This window comes from Colius striatus, chromosome 11 (assembly GCF_028858725.1).
Source record: "Colius striatus isolate bColStr4 chromosome 11, bColStr4.1.hap1, whole genome shotgun sequence".
Classification (NCBI taxonomy): domain Eukaryota; kingdom Metazoa; phylum Chordata; class Aves; order Coliiformes; family Coliidae; genus Colius; species Colius striatus.
Window position 1 is genome coordinate 2,960,191 of NC_084769.1, and position 24,924 is coordinate 2,985,114.

At 41.0% G+C, this 24,924-nt stretch overlaps 1 protein-coding gene across 12 annotated transcripts in view; it reads right to left on the reverse strand.

Annotated features, from left to right (window-relative positions):
• MBD5 (methyl-CpG binding domain protein 5) overlaps positions 1 to 24,924 on the reverse strand; it is a 138,542-nt gene that overhangs the window by 31,758 nt on the left and 81,860 nt on the right. For 6 of the 12 annotated variants that reach the window (XM_062004943.1, XM_062004955.1, XM_062004954.1 and 3 more), the window contains 5 exons: positions 22,568 to 22,625; positions 13,570 to 14,251; positions 8,592 to 8,694; positions 7,811 to 7,991; positions 2,708 to 4,846 (listed from right to left, as the gene is read on the reverse strand). In XM_062004943.1, the coding sequence (XP_061860927.1) occupies positions 2,708 to 4,846; positions 7,811 to 7,991; positions 8,592 to 8,694; positions 13,570 to 13,682 (2,536 nt within the window). In that variant the 5' untranslated portion in view covers positions 13,683 to 14,251; positions 22,568 to 22,625. Of the gene's footprint in view, positions 1 to 2,707; positions 4,847 to 7,810; positions 7,992 to 8,591; positions 8,695 to 13,569; positions 14,252 to 16,438; positions 16,499 to 22,567; positions 22,626 to 23,959; positions 24,012 to 24,924 lie in introns of those variants that run through there. The other 6 variants (XM_062004949.1, XM_062004950.1, XM_062004948.1 and 3 more) reach the window with 5 other exon arrangements.

Sequence of the window (24,924 nt, forward strand, 5' to 3'; positions counted from 1 at the left end):
TTTTAAAGGCTGTTATTAATGCAAAATGCTCAACATTTCATACTCATTTCACTTGAAAGAAGGTTTCTGTTTTCCTACAGATACAACAAAATGCCCCTGTCTGGATTCTCACAGGCTATAGATTAGATTACACTCTGACGCCTGAGCCCCACGCCACTGTGAAGACTCTGGCAGGAGGCTGGATGAAGGTTTATGCGCCGTTTTAGGGCCTTGCCCCTGGGAACAGCGTAAAGATAACAGAACCTGAAAGTTCATCTTAAAGAAGAAAACAGGTCTGAAGGCTTCTAAGCATTATGGATATTAACAAGATAACTAAATGCAGGTTTTGCAAGCATCAAACCGAAAGAAGCAGATTCCTTCAGCAGGGAGGAACTGAACATACTCAAATCCTTCTAGTCTTTGTCTACACAGAACTATCATTTATCACGTAGATAAGAAAAAAGCGACAGTTTAAGGCCCTGTAATGATATTGCTATAATTCCATCACCTATCTCCAGGGTATTACAAATACCACAGTTGAACTGAAGTTCCCAGGTGGGGTTACAGACGTATTACTGTTCCTGTACTGATGAGAACTGAACTGTCTGCTCATGTTAAAACTTTGCTTCACAGTGATTTGACACGTGCACAGATTTGTTGTGGTGCATTTAAAAATTCAGCTTGCCTGAAGACAAGGACTGGTGATACAGGCCAAGGCTCTCAGCTCACACAGGAAGGCTCACGAGCTGTGCCACTGGCCTGGTGGCAGCCTTCATGAGTGGTCCCAGCTACCACCACACCAAACCTACTGACAGAGGTCTGGCCCAGGCTGCCCAGGGAGGGTGTGGAGGCTCCTTCTCAGGAGGTTTCCAAACCCACCTGGACACGTTCCTGTGTCCCCTGAGCGAGGGGAACCTGCTTTAGCAGGGGCTGGGCTGCAGGAGCTCTCGAGGGTTCTGTCAACACCCCTACTCTGGGATTGGGTGAAAGCAGGGCATGGCTGCAGCATAAGGCTGAGCCAAAGTGATAGTGCAGGAACAAAATGATCCTGCATGGGGATGAACCTGAACTCTCATTCTTAGAAGCCCACTTTAATAGCCTTTAAACAACATTTCACTGGTAACTTTTACGTAACGTAAAACTTCTGTTAATCTTGAACCTTTCCAACCCTTAACCTGCATTACCACTGCTCAGCTTCTTGACAGTAACTGCTGGCACACAGGCTCTTATCTCACATAACACCCAGTCTTTTCTGTTCTCTGGAGGGCAAGTTAACGTAGTCCAACGCTGCAATAACTTCACAGCTCTCCTCAGCAGTGTGGACAGTGACAATTCAGAAGAATCCATTCAGAACACTGGTCTCCACTGAACTCCACAGAGGCAGAAACCCAAAGAGTTCCACGCTAAAGGGATTCTGTAGTACGCTTAGTGGGACAGGGAGAGGAGCTCCTAAAGCGAAAGCAGACCTTTGTTCTGTTCAGAAGAGAGTACAAAGTCTCAGAGACAGACTATATCAGGAAACACTCCTTTTTGTCAGCACAAGGTGAAACGGCCACGCAAGGATTCATTGCTGCTTGAGACACAAAGCACCCACACAGCTAAGGAAAAAACCTGCCTTTTTTTCCCCCTAGGAATGGAGAGAAACCCATGAAAGTCACCAGAAACTGGGGCTGGCATAACATCAGAAAATTGTTTTCACGTAATTCAGTTTTTATAGAATTCCATCCTGTATTTTAAAGAATAAACAGTTCTCTTGAAGGAAGCTCAGGGATACATATCAGGTTCCTTCCTGGGTTAATGAGAGACACCTCTTGCATGCTTCCCATCACTTTCCTTTCACCTGATGTAGTTTAGCTACGACTGTACCAAACATATGCTTTCAAAGTTAAGCAAGCTGAAGGACTGAACTACCAAATGGAAAGTTCTTCCTGCTTAAGAAATCAACATGGTATCAGCTTTTAAAACTGCATACTTTGTTCAACCAGTAGAAGTTAAATGAAATACCTATTTTTGAGCTGTCTCCCTTTCAATTTCAAACAGAACAAAGACAGTAACAGCAGCACACTGGTTTCCTCTCCAGGTCTTCACTGCTGAACAAACCAGGAAACCTCTCTCTGTGCTCTTCCAACTGAATACACAGTTTATTGAAACATTTAATTACCAGCTTAATAGAACTATCATAAAGGCAACCACAGACTCAGCAATCTCCCATTCTGTTCCTGAAAAGGGTTACTTTGCAAACTTTTGTACTCCCACTATGTGCTCCACTTTCTGATAACAACTCTTTCATGCAAGCAGTAGAGGATATAGCCTGGACATACACTGCCTGGTTAGCCATAGCACTTCAGGGTGGAAGTAGCAGGGCACGTTGCAAAAACCTCCCCATTTATTTGGGCAAGTGACAAAAGCTGAGGTCTGGGTATGTGCAAAAGTGCAGGGATTTTATTTATGCAGGGTGTGTGGAAGTTAATAAAAGCAAGAGCTGTCACAGGAAAGAGGCCAGGATAATTTTGTTCAGGAAACAGGAGATGTATTTTATTCTCCTGCTGGGTTGTTTCTCTTTGTTTGTTTTATTTTTGAGTATCTGGCCACCAGGATGAAACAGGCACACTTTTCATACTGGTGAACTCAAAGTTAGAAAGTAGATCTGTGAAAGGAACCCATTTGAAAGTAATCACAGACTTCCAAGCACTCAAACATAGGTGTATCCTTTTAGGAGGAAACGTACCTGCTTCAGGACTTGTTTGATTACAGCTGCTAACAATGCTGTTTGGTATCACTGGAGTGGAGGATGCCTGGATTCTTGACTGAGGTGGGTTCGGATGTAACGAATTTCCTAAAGCCATTCCTGACTGACTGAGCATCCCACAGTTCCCACTAGCCTGCATCTGATTTATTAAACCTGCAAGGTGGTTGGTTGTGCCCGGGCTAGTGCCGTGGACAAAGTTAGTGTTTGTGTTCTGGCAGTGCACACCTTCCCCTCGCAAGGGTAAACTCTGTGCCAGCGAGTTCTGGAGACTGCCAGAGTTCATACCGGTGTCTGCAAAATGCATCTGGTTACCAGAGCAAGGTAAAGCAGTATTTGAGCTCCCACAACTGGTGGTACTATTGCTGCTCATGTGAGAGCTTTGACAACTCATGGACTGAAGTAGCTGGGACATAGAACTGATGGGAAAGGAGCTTTGACTTTGCTTTCTTATCAAGTCAGATCCAGCTTTGGAAACTCCAGAACTGTCCAACTGAGACTGTCTCAGTAAACTCAACACCGTGGTGGTCGGCTGCTTTCTTTTTCTCAGGGGGTCTTTTTGCTGAGACATCAATTTATCTCTCAGTGCTGCTCGGCCACTTTGCCCTTCAGTCGTTGGGAGGAGCACGTTGGCAGCAGGAGGGAACATGGTATTTAAAGTGCTATGTCCTTCGTTGTTGCCACCGCTGGCAACAGGTCCAGAATTGCTACTGCTGTTATTGTTGTTACCAGCAAGTTTGTTTTGATTTGCTAGCTGTGCTTTGGCTGCTGCTGAGAGTAAACTACTTGCTGGAAAAGAGGCAGCGTTGTGCTGGTTCAAGATCTGATTTAAAGGCATTCCCAGCAAACCTGGCTGACTCTTCAAGGAACCACTTCCAGCCGATGCAGTAGAAAACACTGCATTGTTTGGAGGATTTAACACATTACTCATTCCAGCAATTAATGGGTTAGGGATGTCCTTGTATTGATTAAGTCCATCATGCTTGGTGGAAGGGCTAGATGGCATAGATGGTCTCGGTGACCCTATTGTTGACCTTGGGGACCTGGGAGGAACTTTAATACCACTACAGGAGGACTGTGGTCCTACTGGAGGCAGCAGGAAATTTCCATGATCCGACGACGTGGAAGAAGAACGCGATCTTTGGGGAGAAGCCTCGATCCTTCCCATCCCGGATCCCATCATGTGAACTGGGGATGTCACTGGTGAAGGAGAGAGGGAAGTTGAAGCAGAATGCTGAACTCTTTGAACGTGACTTCCGTGATTCATGTGACCGGGTTTTACAGTTGGCAAGGGAAGGTTACTTGGCAGAGGGACGACAGCAGGAGGCATGCTTACATTCATCACGGGTACCTGAGAGTGGACGTTTGAATGGAAAGTAGTTGGGTTAATGATGACAGGATTCTGATTCACTGGTTTGCTGGGAATAGGGTCAAGTATGCCAAGTGGATCCTTCTCTGATGTTAATGGCTTTTTCTGAAGAGCACAAGAAGGCGGTGGAGGAGGTGGGGGTGGACCTTGGGGGGGTTTATGGTGAAACATTGCTCGTGGTATTTCCATACCAGCTGAAAAATTACACATGGGTTTTTTCATTACCGGGCTTTTCGTGGTCAAGGTTGGGGAAAGAGGTATATTAGTCCTTCCAGCCATTGCACAGGATGACTGTATGGGAGAACCATGTAGCATTACCGATGGTGGAGACAGAGGTGTCCTGTTCATGTGAATAGGACTAGAGTTGGGTGCTCCATGAAAATTGGGATTGCTCCTTGTGAAAACATCAGGGCTTCCAAGTGGGTCAGTCCTAGGAGAGATTGAGCCATCTCCATATATCTGTGATCCTGATGAAGCTGGACTGGGCATCCCACCATGACTGCCACGATACGGAGACTTCTGTCCAAGTTCATTACTACCCAATCTCTGCCTAGGATAGACAGAATGAAGTTCTTGTTGTTGGCTTCCAGCCATTTCTTGCACATAAAGCCTACCCATGGCATTAGATGCCCCTATCATCAACTTGAAAGGAGTCTTACATTCTGGCATCACAGAATTTGTAATTCCTTCATGTGATTTATTCCTCATTGATCTTGGAGTTGCCGCTCGAGTAGGAACTACTGGAGTTGCACCTGGTATTAAAAACACAACAGTTAATGTTCTGAAATCACACATTTCAGTGCAACACTACTGTGTCTGAAAAGATTCCTAAAAGCCAGAAAGCCTGTTGGCTAAACTTTTGCCTCAACAGAAACACCAACATCACCGAGTAGTTGCTGGAATGGTGCATGCTACCTCCCCACACACTGCAGGTGTACAGACCTTAACTCCATATCCCATACAAAGACTGCAGAAATATGGACAAGGGGACACCTTTTTTCTTCCCTTTTGTCTTTTCCTTCTCACCATCACCTCCGATGTCCTACTCCTGGCTCTCCAGCATCACCCTTGGGCTGCAGCGGGAAGAGCTGGCAGCAGGAGCAGGCTATCACTGCCACAGAGAAAAGGAGCCTCTGGCACCATCTATTGAGTGCAGGAGGAACAAAGCCCAACTCATTTCTCCACACCCTACTGAGAGAAGGGTCCTGCCCCAAATGCTGTTCCTGAGGATGGATGGGGAGCTGTGCCATAGACTTTGGCCCAGATTTCTATTCAGCCAAGCACGTCATTGCAGAGACCTAAGAGACCAGGGTTGTACAGTGCAGGATGCAGCTGCTCCACACCACTCGCTGCCACCATGGGCACCAAGTTACAGCCCTCTGAGTTAATCTGTTCCTGGCAACTACTTTGCTAAAAAAGTGAGGCCATACATTACACCATGTCCTGTATGACTTCACTGAATTATGGCTTTACCTGTAGCTTTGCTTGGGGTGAAGATGCTCAGTGTAAGACACAGTTGTACCTCAAATGTTTCTTTACAGGATAAAGGTTTTGGGGGTATTTGCATATGCAGCCATCTGAACCCCTCTATGATGGAAAATAACCCCCTGTAAATCCCAGCCTTGAGACTAGACCTTTCTATCAGCACAAGAACACTTTCCTGCCCACTAATATGAGTTTCATGTTTTACTTTAAGAGCCCCTTCACACCAGCAGCTCTGAGTCTGGCAGACTTTCTGCCAGTTCTGCTGCTCTAGGAATTTGTAATTCAGCTTGGAGTGTTTGGCATGCAGCCTCTCAATATGCAAAAACTTCAATAATGGGCTAAAGATTTCATGATCAAATGAATTCAAAGCAAATTCCTTTACTCACGAGAACCTAATTCCCTTCTTTCCTACAGCCTGGCCATAGGAGACAGATGGCACTGACAATCCTGCCTTCATCCTATTTGCTTGACCAGCTACATCATGACACAAACAATTACATTACCTTTCCCAAATCTCAAGACTGAACTGCAAAACAAAATATGTATGAGAACCCTCACCTTGACTGCTGAACCTAAGTAAATGGTCAAATAGAAGTGTGTGTAAATGAAAAGACATTTTGTTTACAAAGGCAACTTATCGGGGAATTTTCTTCTTCACTTAGCGCACAAAACTCTGATTAAAAGAGAAAGGAAGACCACATAAATGTGACTTCTGTCTCTAATATTCAGCTGGTTTTACCTCCTTCCTTTTGCTAACTTTTTGATAGTAGAAATGTACTACTAATAAAGATAAAAATTAATGAGGAAAATGCAGAGTAATTTGGGCAATTGGCACCGTTTGCTTTAAAAACGTAAATCCCATTGCAAAATAAAATGAAGCAAAGCTTTAAAACCATACAGAGCAATTGGAAAAGGCAATTATTTATTTTCAGATCCTTCACATTTCCCACTTTGAAGTCAGGCTGCAGAGGGATTACCACTCAGCCAGGTATTATTACAGCGATCCAGGTGTGCAGAAGATCTCTCAGATTATCACAGGCCATTTCCCAGAGGCTGCAAGCACTGGAGTACACAACCATAGACTTGGAGAGCTCTGTTTTAAAAGTAACCTTCACTCCTTTGTCCTAACCCCCTTGGATTTGTAAGACTACTTCAGAACCTTTTCTTGTAATCCTTACAAAGTGCTTAATTTTGAGTTGAAGTTTCTATGCAATTCTGGTTTTGTAGCCGTTTCTGTCAGTGCTAAGTTTGTCCTTTAGCTTAAAGCAGCTTTATTTTCTGGTGCTGCTTCTCCTGATGTCTTTATTGATGGCAACTGTATCTGCTTTCAGCCACCATTTCGCCAGGCTGAACAAGCTAAGCACTTTTAGATGAGTTCCATAAAACATGTTTTGCAGTTCACTAAGGGAAAAGCCCCTGCTCTATTTCAGTTTGAGTGCCGCCAGCGAGAACAGGAGCGCAGGAAGGCACTGAGCACACAACAAACAGCATTTGTGCTTCTCTCAGAGTCACACTGATCTGCACCATACTGCCATCTGGTCCTGCTCACAGGCATCTTTGATCACTACTATAGCTAGGGCTTCTTTCTCAATAATTTACAGCTAATAGCTTTTTGAACACCAGTCCCCAGGTGAATAACCTTACAATTAACAGGACTTGTTGCTATACCTTTTCTTTCACTACAGGTCTCAATGATCCCCCAGTTCTTCAACATGTTTTGATCTTCTCTTGTTTTGATAATATCTGTCAACCTCACCCACAAACAAATTACCTCACTTGTTCTTGATACTGATAATTAAAATGTTAACCCAGGTTGGTCCCCCAAAATAATCCTTGAGAAATGACAGCAGAGATCTTCTCTTGCTGTATATTTTGCCTTCCAATACAATTTCCCATTTAGCCAAGTCCTTAGCTACGTTCTAATCCCTTTATAATCACTTTACTCTGCTTCTCTCATTTCCCATGTGACAGAATATCAGATGTATTAGTACAGTTCCAAAAGATGAGAGCTGATGTATTGTCTCTGGCTAGAACAATCTGATATCTTTTCCAAGAAAACCATGCTCTTAGTCAGGGATGACCAGCATTTCAGATGCATTTTTCTATCTACCTACACCTCTCTAATTACCACCTCCATTTTTATCTTGTGCCTCTTTACTACTGCACTCAAAGACACATTTGACTTTTGGAGGTCATTATATACGTGTCAAATACTGGATGACTTTACTCACTTGTTCCACCACCAGGACTAGTTAGAACTAGTGAAGGATGTGGTGCTTCCATGCTTTTATGAAGTGTAGCCACAGCAATGATTTTCCTTTTATGTATGCATAGTTTGGTGACATCTTCGTCCGCTTTAACATCTTCAGCAGTTCTCTGCTTCACAGCAGCTCCAGGATCAAAATTAAAGACCTGAGAGTCAAAAAAATTCCAACACTTAAAAGAATGATTATGGGCAGCACACTCACCAGATGTACCTAAACCACAAGTTTCACCTAGAATTAAATCTGCCCCTGTTCCTTTGAGCTATCTGGCTGCCCAAGAGACACTTCCACAGTACAGCTGAAAGTTACATATACAAAGTAAACAGTCATGGAAGTTGACATCTGGCAACACAACTCTAACCCTTCTCTGTATAAAGCCTCTGGGGAAAAACAGGAGAAAGGATCATGTGTCTTTGAGATGGCCCTATGACTAAGAAGAAAAGTTTACAATTTGTGTACAGCTGGTAAAAATGAAGCAGATACTGAAGCTACCACATAAATCAATGTCTCACGCTGTCACTTGTCAACACGGTGCTGCTGTTGATGGAGGGGTTCCCAGTTTCACAGGAAAGTGTTCAAACACCACTAAAACCAAGTCAGATCTCTTCCACGAGGGGAGAAGTCAGAGGGGTGTTTACCACTTCCTTCATACATTTTCTGAACAGAGATGAAGTCATTGCACAGCACATCATCTGACATAGCTCATAAGGATTATGGCACAGAGATCCAAAAGGATGCTTTTCTTTACCTTGGGAAGAACAAGAGGACATTCTAGGCCACACTTGCATGTTCCATCAGTCAGCAAGTAAGTCTTCACCTGCTCCAAGCAGGATAACAAAGACCCACTGGGACTGCAAAGGAACAGAAATGATGAATACAAGCTACTTGATAGGTCATGACTTCTATCTACCGTTCCAACAGCTCAGAGAGAGAGTGTTTGAGATGACAGAGCTAAACTCCCATCTTTTGTTTCATCGTACTTGCTTTTAGTCAAGAACTGAGATGATACCTATGAAATACAGCTCCCAAAACACACTTTAAAGGAAGGTTTTACAATGGAAAAACAAACACAGAGGAAAGAAAGCAACTGAGATTATTGATACTTACTATTCATATGACAGTCCTGTGTGAAAACCTCAACATCACCAAGACTATTTTTCACCCTCCACTGTCCTCTACAGCAGAACACACAGGCAGAGTGCAGTCCCCATGGACCACCTCCCCTTCCATCCCATCCCTGCAGTTCCATGCAGGCATGACAGTTATCTGTATTTTTTTTTAGGACTGGGACTTAATTTAAACAGAACAAGAGGCACAAAAGTGTGTTATAAAAGTACCAAAACTGCTGCCACTGGGTCTCTAAGTTGCACAAACAGTTTGCTTTCATTCAGCTAAAATTTCAACCCTCTCACTGAAAGTGAGAACTATTCCACCAAGGAGCCAGTCCAGTGAATTTCTGATAAACTGCACTCGGATTTCCCTGGCTCCCACCAGAAAATCATTATCTCCATAGCCAAAAATAGGCCACTGGAAATTCTGTTACAGCAAAATCACATTCGTAAGATGAAAAAAAGTTCTCATGTCACAAGCCTCTCCCTTCCACATTGCTCTTTATTACTGAGCCATCTAAAGTGTTTATCAGGGAAAGAATACAGTAATCTGTGAGGGCTGGCTACAACACTGGTTCTTAAGGGCAGCTGTAAATAGCCCTTACTTTAACGAAATCAACTTAAGTTGAAGAGTTTGAATCATGAAAGCAGCTGAGAGCCAAAATTCCAAACTCTGACAAACTTTTGTACTTCAAACCCAATGTATACACACCTTAACTCTGCAAAAGTCACACGTAAAGCAACGACTGCAAGGGACATTTAAAATTCTGCTGACAGTTTAAACAAGTAAGTTATTTACCAAACTTGCCCTGAGATAATTCTTGAGAAGTGCCCAGGTTGAATATGCCTAACAGTGACAGTTCTGAGGGTAAACAAGACTAAAGAGCCATCTGGGAATAATGGTGTAAGTATGAAATGATAGGTCAGGAATATGTTTCAGCTATATTTCAGCAATTATATTTCAGCTACAGACTGGTTAAACCCAGACACTACTATTTTCACACTGTACCTCAGTGAGTATCACTTGTTCTCTGCCTTGGGCTTTGCATCTCTCCAGTGCTGGCTGATTGCTTTGGACCTTCCCAATCTGTCCTGGCTACACACATGGGCGCGACTGCTCACCTCGTGTGAGGTTCACACTTGAAGATATCTTCCATGGGAGGAACTCAGATTGCCATTTGCTCTGCAGTATTTCTCATCTACGTGCAAAATTTCTACAGCCCCTTTCAATGATGCTTAAAAACTCGTGTTAAAAGGTATTCCTGGCATGTCACTTCAGTTGCACTGGTAAAAACGGCCTACTGAGCAAAAAGAGTAAAGCTATACCATCACAAGTCAGGTTTGTCACATTTCTAGTATAAACCAATTGTAAACAAACTTCCTTGGTGTGCAGTTTGCCTGGGCACACATATCCAGTTCAGGCAGCAAGTTGACACTAGAGTCTGGAAGCAACAGACCTGTGGGGCACATATGTACTGCAGTGACCATCAGTGGGTGTTAAAGGAAGGTCTGGATGCTCAGGCTTACCAGCACCGCACACATCAGTCCACTACATCTGTGGCATGAGGGATTCAGCATCCCTACCACATGTCTATGCATGGTTGGTTGTCCACAAGAAACAACAGCATTTTTAAAAGGCCCAATTTTTGTGTTTCTGCCTTAATCCTGGGCAGACCCAAGGAACTGCAAAATGCCTTTTGTGTGCCCAAATGTCCTCACACATCTGTATTGCAAAGGATAATCCACAGCTGCCTTTGTAAGAAACTACCAGGTGGGTTTTTTCCAGCACTGAGATCATCCAGAAGTTTTCAGCCTCACAAAGAAACAAGAGAAAATTATGAATGATTATTTTTTAATGAAAAGATATTTCCACATTGTGGAATCTGTTCCTGTTTTCTTTGTTTATTCCACTGACTATTCACGAGCAGGAGGATGAAGAAGAGATTTAGGTCCTACTTTAAGACAGCAGCACTGTTTTACTAAGAAAAGCACCGAGACTCACTTCAGTGCTTTTACCAGGTAATAAAAACCAGTTAATTAATGGATTTAATCCAAAGCAACTGTTGACAATTGATAGAAAAGCATGCATGCTTTAAAAGGGAGCACAAATAGAATGAATCCTTATTCACCTGGGATCATCTATTCCACTTAAATCGTGTCAGATCTTAATATATACACTAATTTTCCCTTGGATAGCTTTTGAGTCAATATTGTTTGACCTTTCATTGTCTCCATAAATGCTGGGGATGCTTTCAGGGTGGCTGTTCCTTTGGAAGGGCAGTGCAGCGCTAGAGCAGGTTACCCAGACAGGCTGTGGAAACTCAGTCCTTGAAGATGCAGCCAGTGAAACCAAGGTGTGACCTGACCAAGAGCTGTGGATGCTTCATGTCAAGCAGAAGGTTGGATTATTTAGCCTCCATCACACCCTACTCCCGTGTCCTTCACCAAATAAGACTGTAAGTGCTGTGGACCATGTAAGACGTGTAAGAGCTGTGCCTTTCCTTGATCAGAATGGCTTACAGAAGCCAACCACAAAATTAACCATTGGGTTAATGACAAAAAGAACCCAACATGGGGAAAACTTGGGAATAGTGCAGGAGTAATATAAGCTTTCCCAAGCTGTAAAAGGCAACTGGTAAACTTGATTAATAAGGTCAACTAAATAAAAACAGTGTTTTGCAGAAGGCAACTCAGAACAGAAATATTAAGAAAGTCCTCTTCAAGGAAGAGAATATATATGAAAAGAAGATAAAGGGTAATGAGATGAAGCTGGAACACAAAAAGTTCTATTTAAATGTAAGGAAAAACTATGTCACTGTTGAGGTGAGGGAGCCCTGGCCCAGGATGCCCAGGGAGGGTGTGGAGGCTCCTTCTCGGGAGGTTTCCAAACCCGCCTGGACACGTTCCTGTGTGACCTGATCTAGGTGGGACCTGCTTTGGCAGGGAGGTTGGATTTCTAACCCTTACCATCCTATGATTCTATGAAGATAGAAAAGCAAGTAACTGTCAAAGCTACACCAACATTTTTTAGTTTATAAACATGTAAGACACACGCTTGAAGCAGCAGCACAGGCTTTCTGGTCCGCTTCTTACAGCTGTGGGAAATGAACTTCAGAGGCAGGTAGGATCATCAGCTATGCAAAAATACCACAGCGCTGTTATGTCCTGATGCCTGGATATGGAGATGACAGGGGAAAAGAATCCCCTCAGTCCACAACTTTTTATTTCTCATTGATTTTTAACTAATGCAGAGGCCCAGTAAATTACAGCTGTAATGAGAAACGCAAGGGGAAGGTGATTTATCTTTGACATGCGTATCACCGAGATGGCTTTTGTTTGATTCTGCTAATTGAGAGTACAAACAAGAAATCCTGGAATGCATTTGATCTTTTATGGTAGTTTAGTGTAAACTTGAGGAGTGTGCTTTGACTCATTTAAGAATCTTGTATCTGTAACACATCCAATGTTGTGAAGAAGTGGTTATTTTAACGACAGAATAGTGGAACAAGATTAATCGAACGACAGGCTGACAATAATTTAGACCTATGTGATGTAAACCTGATGTAGCCATATTTTGTTAAAGCTAACTTTGATCTTTCTTTTTTTCTCCAATAACATTTAATTTATAGTCCATTTCTCTGAATACATTCATTTACTAGTCATTTCAATGCATTTCTTTGTGTCTGTTCCAGGATGGAGCAAAAAAATCCAATAAGCTGTCAAAAGAAACAAGTAAAACACCTAAAACTTTGGATTTGGATTAGGCTTGTGTTCCTTTTTTTTTCCCCAACATGAGAATTGTGAGGGGGAATCCACAGAAGTATATCTTGCTGGGGAATGTCCATGATACTGAACACAAAACTTTCACAGGGCATATAAAAACTGATGTTTTTTGCAGCTACTAAGTACAACACTTAAATTTCCTTTCCAAAGACAGTAAGTAAAACAGCAAAAGTACACTGGAGATATGGAACATAAACCCAGAAAAGATTTAGGGAAGAAGGGCTACAGAACCTGAGGATAAAGTTGCATGGCATTGCATGAACTGAGCTGAAGGCTTATTGCTGACAGAAGAAAGTTCCACTCAGCCCTACCTGCCACGAACTGTTTGCAGGCCTGGTCATTGCTTTGAATTCGACCAGCAAAGGCTCTTATAAAAAGCTTGTGCTGGTGCAAGGACAAGGCAATGCCTATGCTTTTGGGAGTGGGCAAAGACTTCTCATCATCTCAGTTGTGGTGTGTAACTAAACCTCTGGTTAATTTCATTGCAAAAGGTTTGAATAATAAAGATATTAACTAAGGTCAAATCTGCTACCGCTCAGCTTTAAGATCCATATGACAATAATAAGTAATAAAGAACTATTCATGCCTAAAGCAAAATGTATAGTAAGGATTATCAAATTTTCAAGACCAAGCACTATTAGATTTGAGAGTACGTTAAGGGCACGCAAATGGAACGACTGCCATAAACGGACTCCACCACCATCAGCAGGAAAAATGACCCCACACTTCCAAAAGTACAAGCCCTTGAAGGTTTTGAGCACAAAACTAATTTACCACACGTTCTGGCAAAGCTACAATGAAAACAAAGCCAGTAACCACCTCTGAAGCCCTTACCTGATATAAAGCACTCCACTTTGGTCCACCCGTCGCTGCCAACCAACGGGAACTTGCACTGCTGGTGGCCCTCCATCCGTGTCCCCTCCGTCACACTCCTTTCCACCATTCATTTTTCTGTTTCTGTTTATGAGTCTTCAAAGATATCAACAGTAAGATGATATCCTTTTACTACATGTCATCATGGCCTCCCAAAGAAGGCCATTCAGTACACCTTTCCCCAAATTGTACAAAGTGCATTGGGAGGCTCCAGCTCAGTTTGAAACCAAGTCCTTAAAAGTGGCCATTTTTGTTAATGAGTCAGTTTCCCATTATAATCCACATTAAATATGCAATGTTTAACTCCTTATATATTCATAAGGATGAACTATATAGATAAAAATTAGTGCTTCCAACTTGGGAAAATCATAATTCACCAATCCTTTGTTACCTGTCAGAAAGGAGAATGGGGAAAAGGAGAATTTCTAGTTCAACAGCATGGCTCCAAGCTTGATGACTGTCTAAGATAACTTGTATTTTGTGAAAGCTCGTCTCATTTTTATAAATATGAGTCAGATCTAATACCTCCAGGTATTATACCCTTTATATGCCACATTCTTTTTGTTTTCTTTTTATCTTCTTTTCATTATCTAAGTTGTCTTCTTGAGTTTCTTTCATGACTCCCCGGCTCCAATAAAACAGCCTGAAAAATACAGATACAGGAAACACATGAGCCGTTTTCTGAAGATTTTCAGCCCAGTTCAGTAACTTGTGGAGATGTACACAGCTGCATCCATTTAAAGAGCTCTGAATCCAAACTTTAAATGTCAATGGAACCATCAAAATAAGGCTTAGGGTAAATATAATCCTGATAGCATATTCTATTTATATGTGGAGGCAACGGAGCTACATCTTAAAAGCTACCGGAGTGTGATTGCTATTAAATAGTTAATGTACAGTTTGGGTGGATTAAGGATGTATCTTTTAACTGAACAGTTTCACATATGCTTCTGTTCAGAATTATCAACAAGATGACTATCTCAATTAATGCCCTTTAACAACAGCTTATAAAACTAAATGAATTTAATGTGAGGGAAGCTGCTCCTAGGGTTGACAGCATCCACAAAAATGGAAAACCTCTGCGCTTAGGTTAAATTAAAGCAATCATCCTACCAAAAACCTGTTTAATAAAAAGGGAAAAGCCAGCATCAATGAACTGATCTCAGAACACCTCTGAAACAATCTGAGTATCATAAGTAATAATCCCCCCTCTAGAGTGTATCGCATGAGCAAATCTGCACGCAGGGAGTTCAGGAGGAGGCAAACTGTGTTATTCCCCCAAAACAGCCTTTCAAGTTTACCAGTTAACTCTCAAATCTTGAGACTGGATGTTTTATTAAGGTGAGACAAACATGGAATGCACAATTCAAACAGTACCTATGTTAGAAAGAACAATCACCCTAGAACTCGGGTGTAAGATGGCATTGATGGCTACTGTAGTAACAATGTGGTTGGAATGGCACGTCAGTGCTGCCTTCTTCCTAATACTGATGTTATGCTGACAGTTTATAACATCCCAAATGTTACTACAGAGCTGGCTGATTTTAATAAGGAAAGGTTTTTTCAGAGATGGAACATGAAGACTCAGGATCCCACATTTCTGCAATAACAGTGCCAACAACGAGTTACATCCGCATTTAACAGTAACAACAGCTCCTTCCTCCGAGCCCCCTAAAGGAAGACTACAGAGGCATAAATACAGTCCTCAAAAACAGTCCCTTACGTGTGCTTATGCAGTAAATTCTCTGTAGTGTGCTACTTATAAATGTAAAGTTCGAGACAAAGAAGAAAAACAATAGCTCTGCTATTTAGAAGAAGGATGTGGACTAGAAAGGAGTCACCTGGACACAACCTCTTGCCTAAGGTGCTGAAATCAAAAGGACAGAGTGAGTGTTTCAGAGCAAAGGGCACGATTCTGTGCAGGATGAAGCCTTCTAGAATAGCCTGGCATTGTTTTGCAGGGATCTGTTTCAACTTTCCAATAGGATGTAATCCATGGCTGGCCAAAACTGGGGATGGTATGATGAGACCCAGCTCAGTGGCAGTGGAGAGGTGACTGTGCACAGGTGAGCCAAGGTGAGAGTCAATGTCACACCAAACACCCTGCATCTGTTGTATGAAAACAATCTATCCTTTAATCTCTAAACCTGGTACATAGAAACAGGATTTGGAGAGCACCTAGCAACAGCTGAGGACTCTCTCGTGTTTTCAGTTTAGGAGTTTTGGGGTTTGCCTGGTTTTATCCCGATTAGGAAGGTAGCAGATGATGTTCCATCAAAGCTAAAGCTGAATTCACCTTCAGGTTTCAGCATTATTGCTGCATTGGCACTTTTATTACAGGTGTAAGGCTAAAATAAGGAAATAACTCCCCAATCATTTTAAATGAGAATTAACTTTCTGTAGTTCTTGAAATCAGCATCAGAAAATGCATATTGAATATACTGCAAGCACACAGAGCAGAGAAGGCTGCTCATCTCTTAAGCCCAGTCTTACTGTGGCTCATGTTGCTATTTAGGGCAATGCACTGGATCATTATGAGAAAATAATAGCCATCAATTTCTTTTTTGCACAAGCAGCAAGAGATGCTTTGAAGTAATCTTATATTTCTACTGGTTCTGCAATGCTCTGCCTCAGCTAACATCCCATTCCGTCACCACCCTAATACTTATCATCATCTAATCAGATAAACCATTTTCCTGTGCTGCCCATAGCTTGAAATAGTACTAAAAGAGGCAAAAGAATTCACTTGACTGCTTCATCTGTGCAAACTACTTAAATAGTTTTACTCAGTACAGTGATGTGGAATAAAACAACTGCTTCAATCATATACCTTCAGTCACAGTTCATTGTTTGCATGACTTTGTCTTGAGAAGTACTGCAGACTGAAGAACTGCAAAGGAACACGAGGGCTTGAGTGATGTAAAAAATAAAGATGAATCAGAGCACAGGTATGGTGATCCATTTTCCATCCTTCCCCAGGTACAAAAATACTTCAACCACCACACTCGCCCTAAGCAGAAAGCAGTGAAAGCTACTCACATCATCAACGTTTGACCTTTTATCTCGTAGTTTACTGTGCTCATATGCAAGCTGGGGGCTGTGAGGACACACTGATGTGCTTGTGTGCAAAGAATTCCACAAAAGAGGGCTAAGGCTCCCTGGAAGCTTCCTGCTACACAGCCAGTGAGTGTGTAACTAGCCATGTTCTGTGAGTTTATAGCAAGACTCTCAGAGAAGCGAGATCTTTTTCACTGAACTCCAGCATAGACTCCAGGCAACAAAAAATTGAGAACATACTGTAACCATTGCATGTTTCTACTAGGTATGAATGGCAAAAGTAAGAGCACTAACAGCACGTGCAGAGTTGCTATGTCTTATTTAACTGTGTAACACCATAGGAAAGCGTAGTGCAGCCTCTCCAAGAAGTATCAAAGACCTCAAACCTGGTTCAAGGATGGGCACTCTGCATTTTCCAAGGAACTGGTTATCAGTCAAAGAATGTGGAGTTAGGGAAGATGGCTGTGAAAAGAGGAAGGCTCACTCAAATCAGTTGGCATGGCTGTTTTTTTTGCTATATTTGAGATGATAAGGCAGCCTAGATGAGCAGTGTTAAGTTTAAAGGGATGGCTGGAGAGGACAGTGGCACTGCCAGCTCTCCTGTGACTGACTAAAGGTACTTAAATCTCAGTAGGGATCAGCCTGACTGTGAATGCATACAATTGACTACTCAAACCTCTACACTTCTTGCCAGTCCAGAATCTCCCAACTTGACTGCACAAAACCCCTGTCTCTTTTGATGTACCCTTTTCCCCTTCTCCATCAAAACAGTCTATCTAAAGTACTTTGCATTGTGAGAGAAAATAGTTGGATTTTGGATCAAATCCAAAGTATTTTGGACACTGGATTCTATCCAAAGGCCTGATTTTCATCAATGCATGTAATAAATACCTCTTCTCTGTACCAGACAACTCATGTTATCTCACTACGAGTAACACAACTTTCCACATCTAAATCAATGACTCCTTTTTTCCGTGCGCCAAGACATGCTGTTTAGATTTGTTTTGCAGTCCAGTTTCATTACTATATGCTTAAAAATATTTCACTGGAGAACTATGCAAAACTACACCAAATTGTTTCCCCCCTTTAGCCCCCTCAAACCCTTCTCCCATGGAAAATTTCCCCTTTATTTTCATATGCTGAAGGCACGCCTTCAACTTTTCATGCAACCGCCTCACTTCTGGAAATGCTGCATTTCAGGAAGCCTCTTTGTACACTCAGCTGTTAATGTTTACTTTAACTATTTTTTTAGTCAAGCAATGAAATAGAAAACTTGGTACAAGGTGAAAAGAAATGTATGAATACCAACACATTTACTTTATTACTGAGTGGACAGAAAGCCAGTTAAGGCAAATTTTGTCAGTCTAATACTGCAAAGATGCTCCATTACTTTTTTCTTGCATGAACTGTAAGTGTGCCTAACATCTCCACATATCACAAAGGCTACTTGGAGGTTTACAATGAATGACTGCCTCTCTGGTGTACAAAATCCAGTGTTTACTTGTGGAATGGCCAGATTTTGGGTACAAAGTTTTGCTAACAGAACGTATGTGCAACACTGCTGATAGACACTAATGGCAATTTCGTTTCCCAGGCCTACCTTTCTATCACAGAAAAACCTACACAATATATTCAGAAACAGAAATGCCCTCAAATCACAGACCTGGGCTTTTAAAACTAACAGGAAGTTTTGGCTTCTTGGAAGCACGGCTTTCAAACCACGCAGAGTTCAAGTGACTTGTTGGTTAGTTATCACTTGCACTTGCTTAAGTCTATCAAAGCAATTAGTTAGGAATCTCCTGTATCATCTAATTAGATACAAATGCTGCATCACTTCTTGGGAATGCTCTTCCATTTTGAAAAGAAGCATTCTCTTGACTAATTAGATTGGTATTGAATACTTTATGAAGCCCTATTTTTAAGCGAGCGATTCAACAAACAAATGTGGCTGAAGCATAAAGGAAACCTTTCTTCCTTCAATCTTATCTCATTGTATTGGTATCCAGGGCTACAATACAGCTGTACACATGATATACCCTGGCCTCTGCTTTGAGAGAGACATCTTCATTCTACTCATAAATATGCAGTATTAAGGATACATTGTAAGAACCAGAAAATCGATCTGCCCTGAATAACTTAATTAAAATGATACATTCTAAATTGTCCCAGTGCTGAATCACTTCATACCAGTCCCTCTACCGTTGGTGTGGAATGATTAAACTGTAGAAAGGACAGTTTTATAACAAGGCTTATGCATGCCTAATTTATACTACTCTAGAACTTGGAGCTGTGGAATTTTTTAGGATTGGAAGGCACCAATTTAAATGCTCTATAGAGCCATGGCTATTTCGATGAATTCACTCAGAAATAGGAAAAAACCTTCAAGAGTCCAGGCCACTCTACCTGTCTCTCCACCCACAGTCAATGACCTTTACCAGTAGCCCATTGGATGTGCTATAGCTCAGCCAGCCCTGCTCACCTCAAGTGGAGGAGACAGAACCCTATACTTAGTTTCCTATGCTGCCAGACTAGATTACCAAAGCAGTCACTTCAGAGCTACTACTTAGGAATCCACAATGACAATAAGGAAAAGATTCTCATGGAGAAAGACTGATTTATGTTCATGGATTCCAGCTGACCATTAAGAGCAGAAAACACAAATCTCTCCTCCTGAAGCATTTTGGACCAGCATGTTATTAACTAATCAAAAGCTGTAACCTTGCATCTGAGATCCTTCCTACCACTGTTCACAGAGTGGGTAAAAAATTACACTGAGCTGCAATGTATCCTCAATTTAGGAGATTTACCTGTGTCATTAGAGCTGTCCAAGGCAATGGGTGAACTGGGAAAGAGCTCAATTCTTTCAGCATTCTTTCTTTAGTGTTTGTATAGCATCAAAACCTCAAAACTTCCTCAAAGTGTGACTGCCTTTTAACACATCCAGTTGTGCAGCTCTCAGAGTTGGAAATAATTGCGGTGCTCACTTTCATTGAAAGAATGGAGCAAGTACAACCTTACAGGAACTTCCTCTGCATACACATGTGCACATCCACAGCATCTCTGAAAGGCCTTTGGCAAAAAGCAAGACTGAGCTACATGACAGTCTAAAAGGATAGCAGGACTCCACTGTCAAAATAAGGTAAGAACTCAGTTTTCAAAAATCAAGGCTAACATTTGGTATGCAATTTCAAGCAAACCAGTTATTTTATAGATAAGAACCCTGTTACTATTATCAAAATCTCTCTTTAAGAATATTATGACATGGAGTATTACTAACCTGTATGTTAATTACTAGTGTAGAAATGTTATTACAGCCAATCTGTTACTTTAGGGGAACTCATTGTGAAATAAGGTACTTGATAATATACAATATCCATCTTCAGCAACCTACAAATCCAGGAAAAGCAAACCTGCACTTGGATATTTTCTCTCTTCTATTTTTACTGGCCAAAAGCAATTCATGCATTTAATGGTCTTGTTTCAATCTGCAGAGCTTTAACAATCTTACACAAACTTGCTATCTTTTTATTGCCTGAAACAAGACAACAGGCAGAATATTCCATAGCAGAGAAGAGTTGCAAATCAAGGTTCCTAGCTGAGGATTTTCAAGGACCAAGTTTTCTTCAATCTAAAGAGAAGTTACATTTGAACTTTTTTCTGAACAGCTTTTTGTCAGTTCTTTCTCCTCTTTCTCCATCACACAGTGATGATGCATCATAGAATGGTAGGAGTTGGAAGGGACCTTTAGAGATCATCCAGTCCACCCCCCCTGCAGAAGCAGGTTCACCTACTGGGAAGGTCACTTTTCCTGGGTTTCCTTTAAGTTTCGTTTCAATAGGAGTTTCTGTCTCCTCTAAAACCCATCTTGCCACAAGAAAGCCACAATGCTGAAAGCATTTTGATTTTGTTGATGTAATGCTTTTCCAGAATGCAGTGTTTTGGAGTAAGCATGAGTAAATCTTAACTCTCTGTGGCTTCAAGGTATCTTTCACAGTTATAACATCAAAGCTTTTCTATACCAATTGTCATTCCCTTAGCTCTGAAGGAACCTATCAAGGTCTAGAAAAGTCTATCAGGAGAAGTCACTGTGACTCCACATCAAGACAAAAAGATAACTGCAAAATATCTAAGAAAGCAAGCAATCTGTAGCTACACAGGAGAGAATTCAGATCTTCCAAGACTGTCACAAAAGGAAAGGGCATTAATGGAGAAAAATCTGCTTTGTCACAGCGGGACCCCTCTCACTACTATAACATACAGATTCACCAGAAAACATCCACTGCAGATGTTCACATTTGACTTCAAAAGTGATAAGGAGGTTAAAATGAACATTAACCTAAAACTCTAATAGCAGTACACTGATTATTATTGAATGATTTAGCTAGAAATTAAGTTTCAGATCCAAGTTAAAATTACTTCGAGATTGAATAAACAAATAAACTTCAATTCTCAAGTTTCAGGCTTCCAAAAATCTGAAAGTATCAAATATAGCTTTATCATGGTTTTATAATTCAGATTATATGAATTTCAGGAACACTTGATACAGAATGTTCTTAAGGTATCTGATAAAGAGATGCAGAAAACAGACAGGTAATACCTAGTTGGAAGTGTCCAGTTCAACAGCTTTGCTGTATGTTACTGACTTACTGCTTACTAGAGAAATATAACCTTGTGAAAACAAAAAAGTTAATTTAGAAAGTAAAGGATGATTCAAAACTTGAACCTGAAAATTCAATTAGATTTTAGATAAGCAGTTAAGAAAGAGAAAAAAGTCAGACTGCTGGAAATATGGTGAAAGGCTCTGAGCTGCTGGCATAACAATTGCTGGATTAGCCCCAGATCTCCACTGACTGTGAACTGAGATATCAAAAATGAAGTGATAAATGGTAAAAATGGAAATCACACTCCCATATCTTAAATGCAGAGGTCTCAATAAACTATATAAACCTCCTTTGTATTAGGCACTTGAAGTCCAGGACGTAGCAATATTGAAATCATTTGAATAATTCAAACTGAGCTTCTGTGCAAGAGAATGTCAGAAACAGAGCAAGATTGCAAATTAAACCTGCAAATTATGCTTTTGTGCCAAAGTAACAAGTCACATGACCATACTATTTTTAGACACATGGGTTTTTTTTCCTCCTGCAAGTGCTATTTTTTTAGTTGTTTACTGAATTATGTATCTCTACTCAGCAATTTCCCTAATGAAAACACTCTTACGGTATTAAAAAAATATGATAACATAAAAATCAGCTATTCAGACACCTTAATGCAAACTCTACAGCCTTATCTGGCACGAGGGTAATAGTCTCTGAGAGCTTGGGCTGCCTCTCTGCAGTCTGGTATGCTACAAAGCTGTACTGTATGATAGAGGAAGCACCAGCATTAGTAGATTACTACTTACTGTCTTTCGGTGATACACTAATTGAATGTAGGAATATTTGGATAATTTGGCCCCACTGTTTTATTCAAGAGACAGACAGTTCTCTGTGTTATCCAAAAGAGGACTCAGAAGTCCAAGGATATGAAAAGGAGACAATAAAAGGTGTTCAGTTTTAATCCTTCTAAATGCTTTCACTCCATGAAAACTATGACATTTTTCTTTCTTGATATACACGAAATATCAAGATTAATATCAATTAATTATAAGTTTGATCAATTTTAAATGAATCTCCATGAAGACCTGTATACATCACCTTTCCTTCTCTTGTTTCTTTTTCTGCTTAGACTGCTGTGAGTCAGCTCATTCATGAACATACCAATGCAATACAGAAGTACTCTTTCTCACCCTCATATTAAAACATCGCATTTGGTTTGTTATTTAAGAGCTGTGATAAGCAATGCAAATATAAACCCCTACTTTCCAGCAGGGCACAGGACTAAGAAAAGTCAGAAGCCTGACCTTTTTCCTCATTAAGCGTTCGATTGAAGGTGGATATGTTCATCTTGTTCATCCCAAGCTGGAAAACAGAGAAACATTTGAAACAGAAGATAAGCAATGGCAAGCAATACAGTCCTATTATGATGTTAAGATTTCACTATGAGTATTAATTTCTTCATGTTTATAAACAGAGAGGTTTCTTAGAATACCAGTCCTGAAGTAATTTTCCCCTTTGTATTGTGTACACACTTCATTTCCATACAACATCACAAGCACAGAAGAAAAACATATCTAATATTTAAGGAAATGCTAACTCTCCTAAAGTTTAAACAGCAGCAAAGATGAAAAAGTTCTCAGCTGTACACATACCATCATATCCAAATAAGATTTTGTGCCTTGTGAGTGAAAACCTTGTCCCATCCCCTTTGCTCAGAGATTTAAGAGAGCCAAGGTATTTTTAGCCTACTAAACCAAGCAAAGTACCTAAACCTTAGCCTCTGTGTATTTTGGAGTTGAGTTTTTATAGAGCAATTATCAGACTTATTCACACTGACACCTTAATAAGGATAAATTTCACTGTCTAATAAAGTGTGAAGACTGCAGTCTGGCTCCCAGAAAATGAAACATTTGTTTTTATGATAATAAAAACCATTCTATTCTCTACTTCAGTACAGGGGTTGTGAAACTCTCCTTGGAGGCATTTTGCCATCTAAACATGGCATCGGTAGGTTTAATAGAGACCAAGATGGCATCTGGTAATGATGCTGTGCTCTGTCCTGCCAGGGACTCATGACTTTGCTCACTTGGTGCACTATAAAACCTGGTTTTACCACATGTGCAATAGACTGCACGTACACTAAGCTACACAAAAATGGTTTGATTCTCTTCAGAAGAAACTAAACAAAAGGGTGAATCACATTCAAGCTTGACAAGTATGAGAGAATTCCACCAGCTCATAAAGCAGAGAAAAGAAAAATGAGAGTATGGACCACAGGCACCCAGAAATTAAAACCATGTGTCCCTTTAAGGATTCAGTACATCCAAGAGTTTAAGAACAAAGCTCTGAAAAAGATGAGAACCTAGCAAAAGCACTACTTCATCCCAAGTGAAAGACAATGCATTGTGTCAGATACTAACTTATAGCTCAAATGGTCCTTTATTCTCTGAATAGGCTTGAAAAAGGTCTGTGGAAATGCAGGAGGTAGGGGTGTAACACAGATATTTAGCATGTCCTGGCACCACGTTCCAGAAAGGCAGCTATTGGAAAAAATGTAGGCAAAGGACCATTTAGTCAGCTCTTCCTCATGACATATGTGAAGTTTGATCAAAGCCATAACTGTCACAAACATACTCCTGGCAGAAGAACCTAAGAGATAGGAACTGAAGCCATGGATAGGTATGATAGCTTCCCACCTTTGCTTTGCATGGATTTCTTCCATCTCGAAGGAAATGTGACTTGAGGAAAATCAGAGGCAAACTTCCAATGGTTGCTGAGCCTGAATTTCACTCTGTTTAAACACGAGATTTTCAAAGCACTTCTAAGTATTTTATTAAAGAAAAAGGGTCCTTTGGTTCTTTTTTTCCCTTTCCTAATGAAAACTGCCACACACAAAGACTTTCATACTGCATACCTTAAGTATGCAATCAGTAAAAAAGCTTGCAGTGAAACCAAACAAAGCTAATACTACAATTCAGTTGACAGAATTACAGAAAGTGAGGCTCTGAAGAGGGATCTCAGGAGAGCAATCTGCTCAGCCCACTGCCAGTGGCGGAAGGTCAGAATTACCAACATCATCTCTGAAAGCTGCTGCTGCTGCTGCTTTATGCATCTGTAAAAATTTCCTATCACAGATTGCACGACAGTTAGAGTAAAATATCCCTGGTTTTCACCCATTTGCTGTCAGATATGAGGTAAAACAAAACAGCTTGTGCTGGTTTCTCTTTACGTCTATCCTGAATTATTCTTTGTCCAAAATGGTTGTGCTTATTTGTTTCCTTTAAAAAAAAAACTCCACAGAGCAACAGCCACTATTGCTTTTATAAGAACCTCTTATCTTTTTAAAGCCTGGTGCCCATCCCACAGTGGTTTTTTTTTCCCAGAATAAACAAACTCAATCCTTTCAGCTGTTCTTTAACAGTCCTGTTTTCTAAATCTGTCACCAGCTTCTCTGCCTTCTGGCTAATATAAATTTTCTTTAAAGGGCAGTGTCCAGCACTGCAAAAGACCTTCTAGCTAAGGTCTGACTGGCAGGGAACAAACACTTCTGTCAGACACTGGTACTATACACTAAGAAGTTCCATCACTCTAGAAATGAAGATCTAAGGTGCATTTTTTTCCCCAAGCTCTCCATTTATCTTCCTCTTACAGAAGGAACATG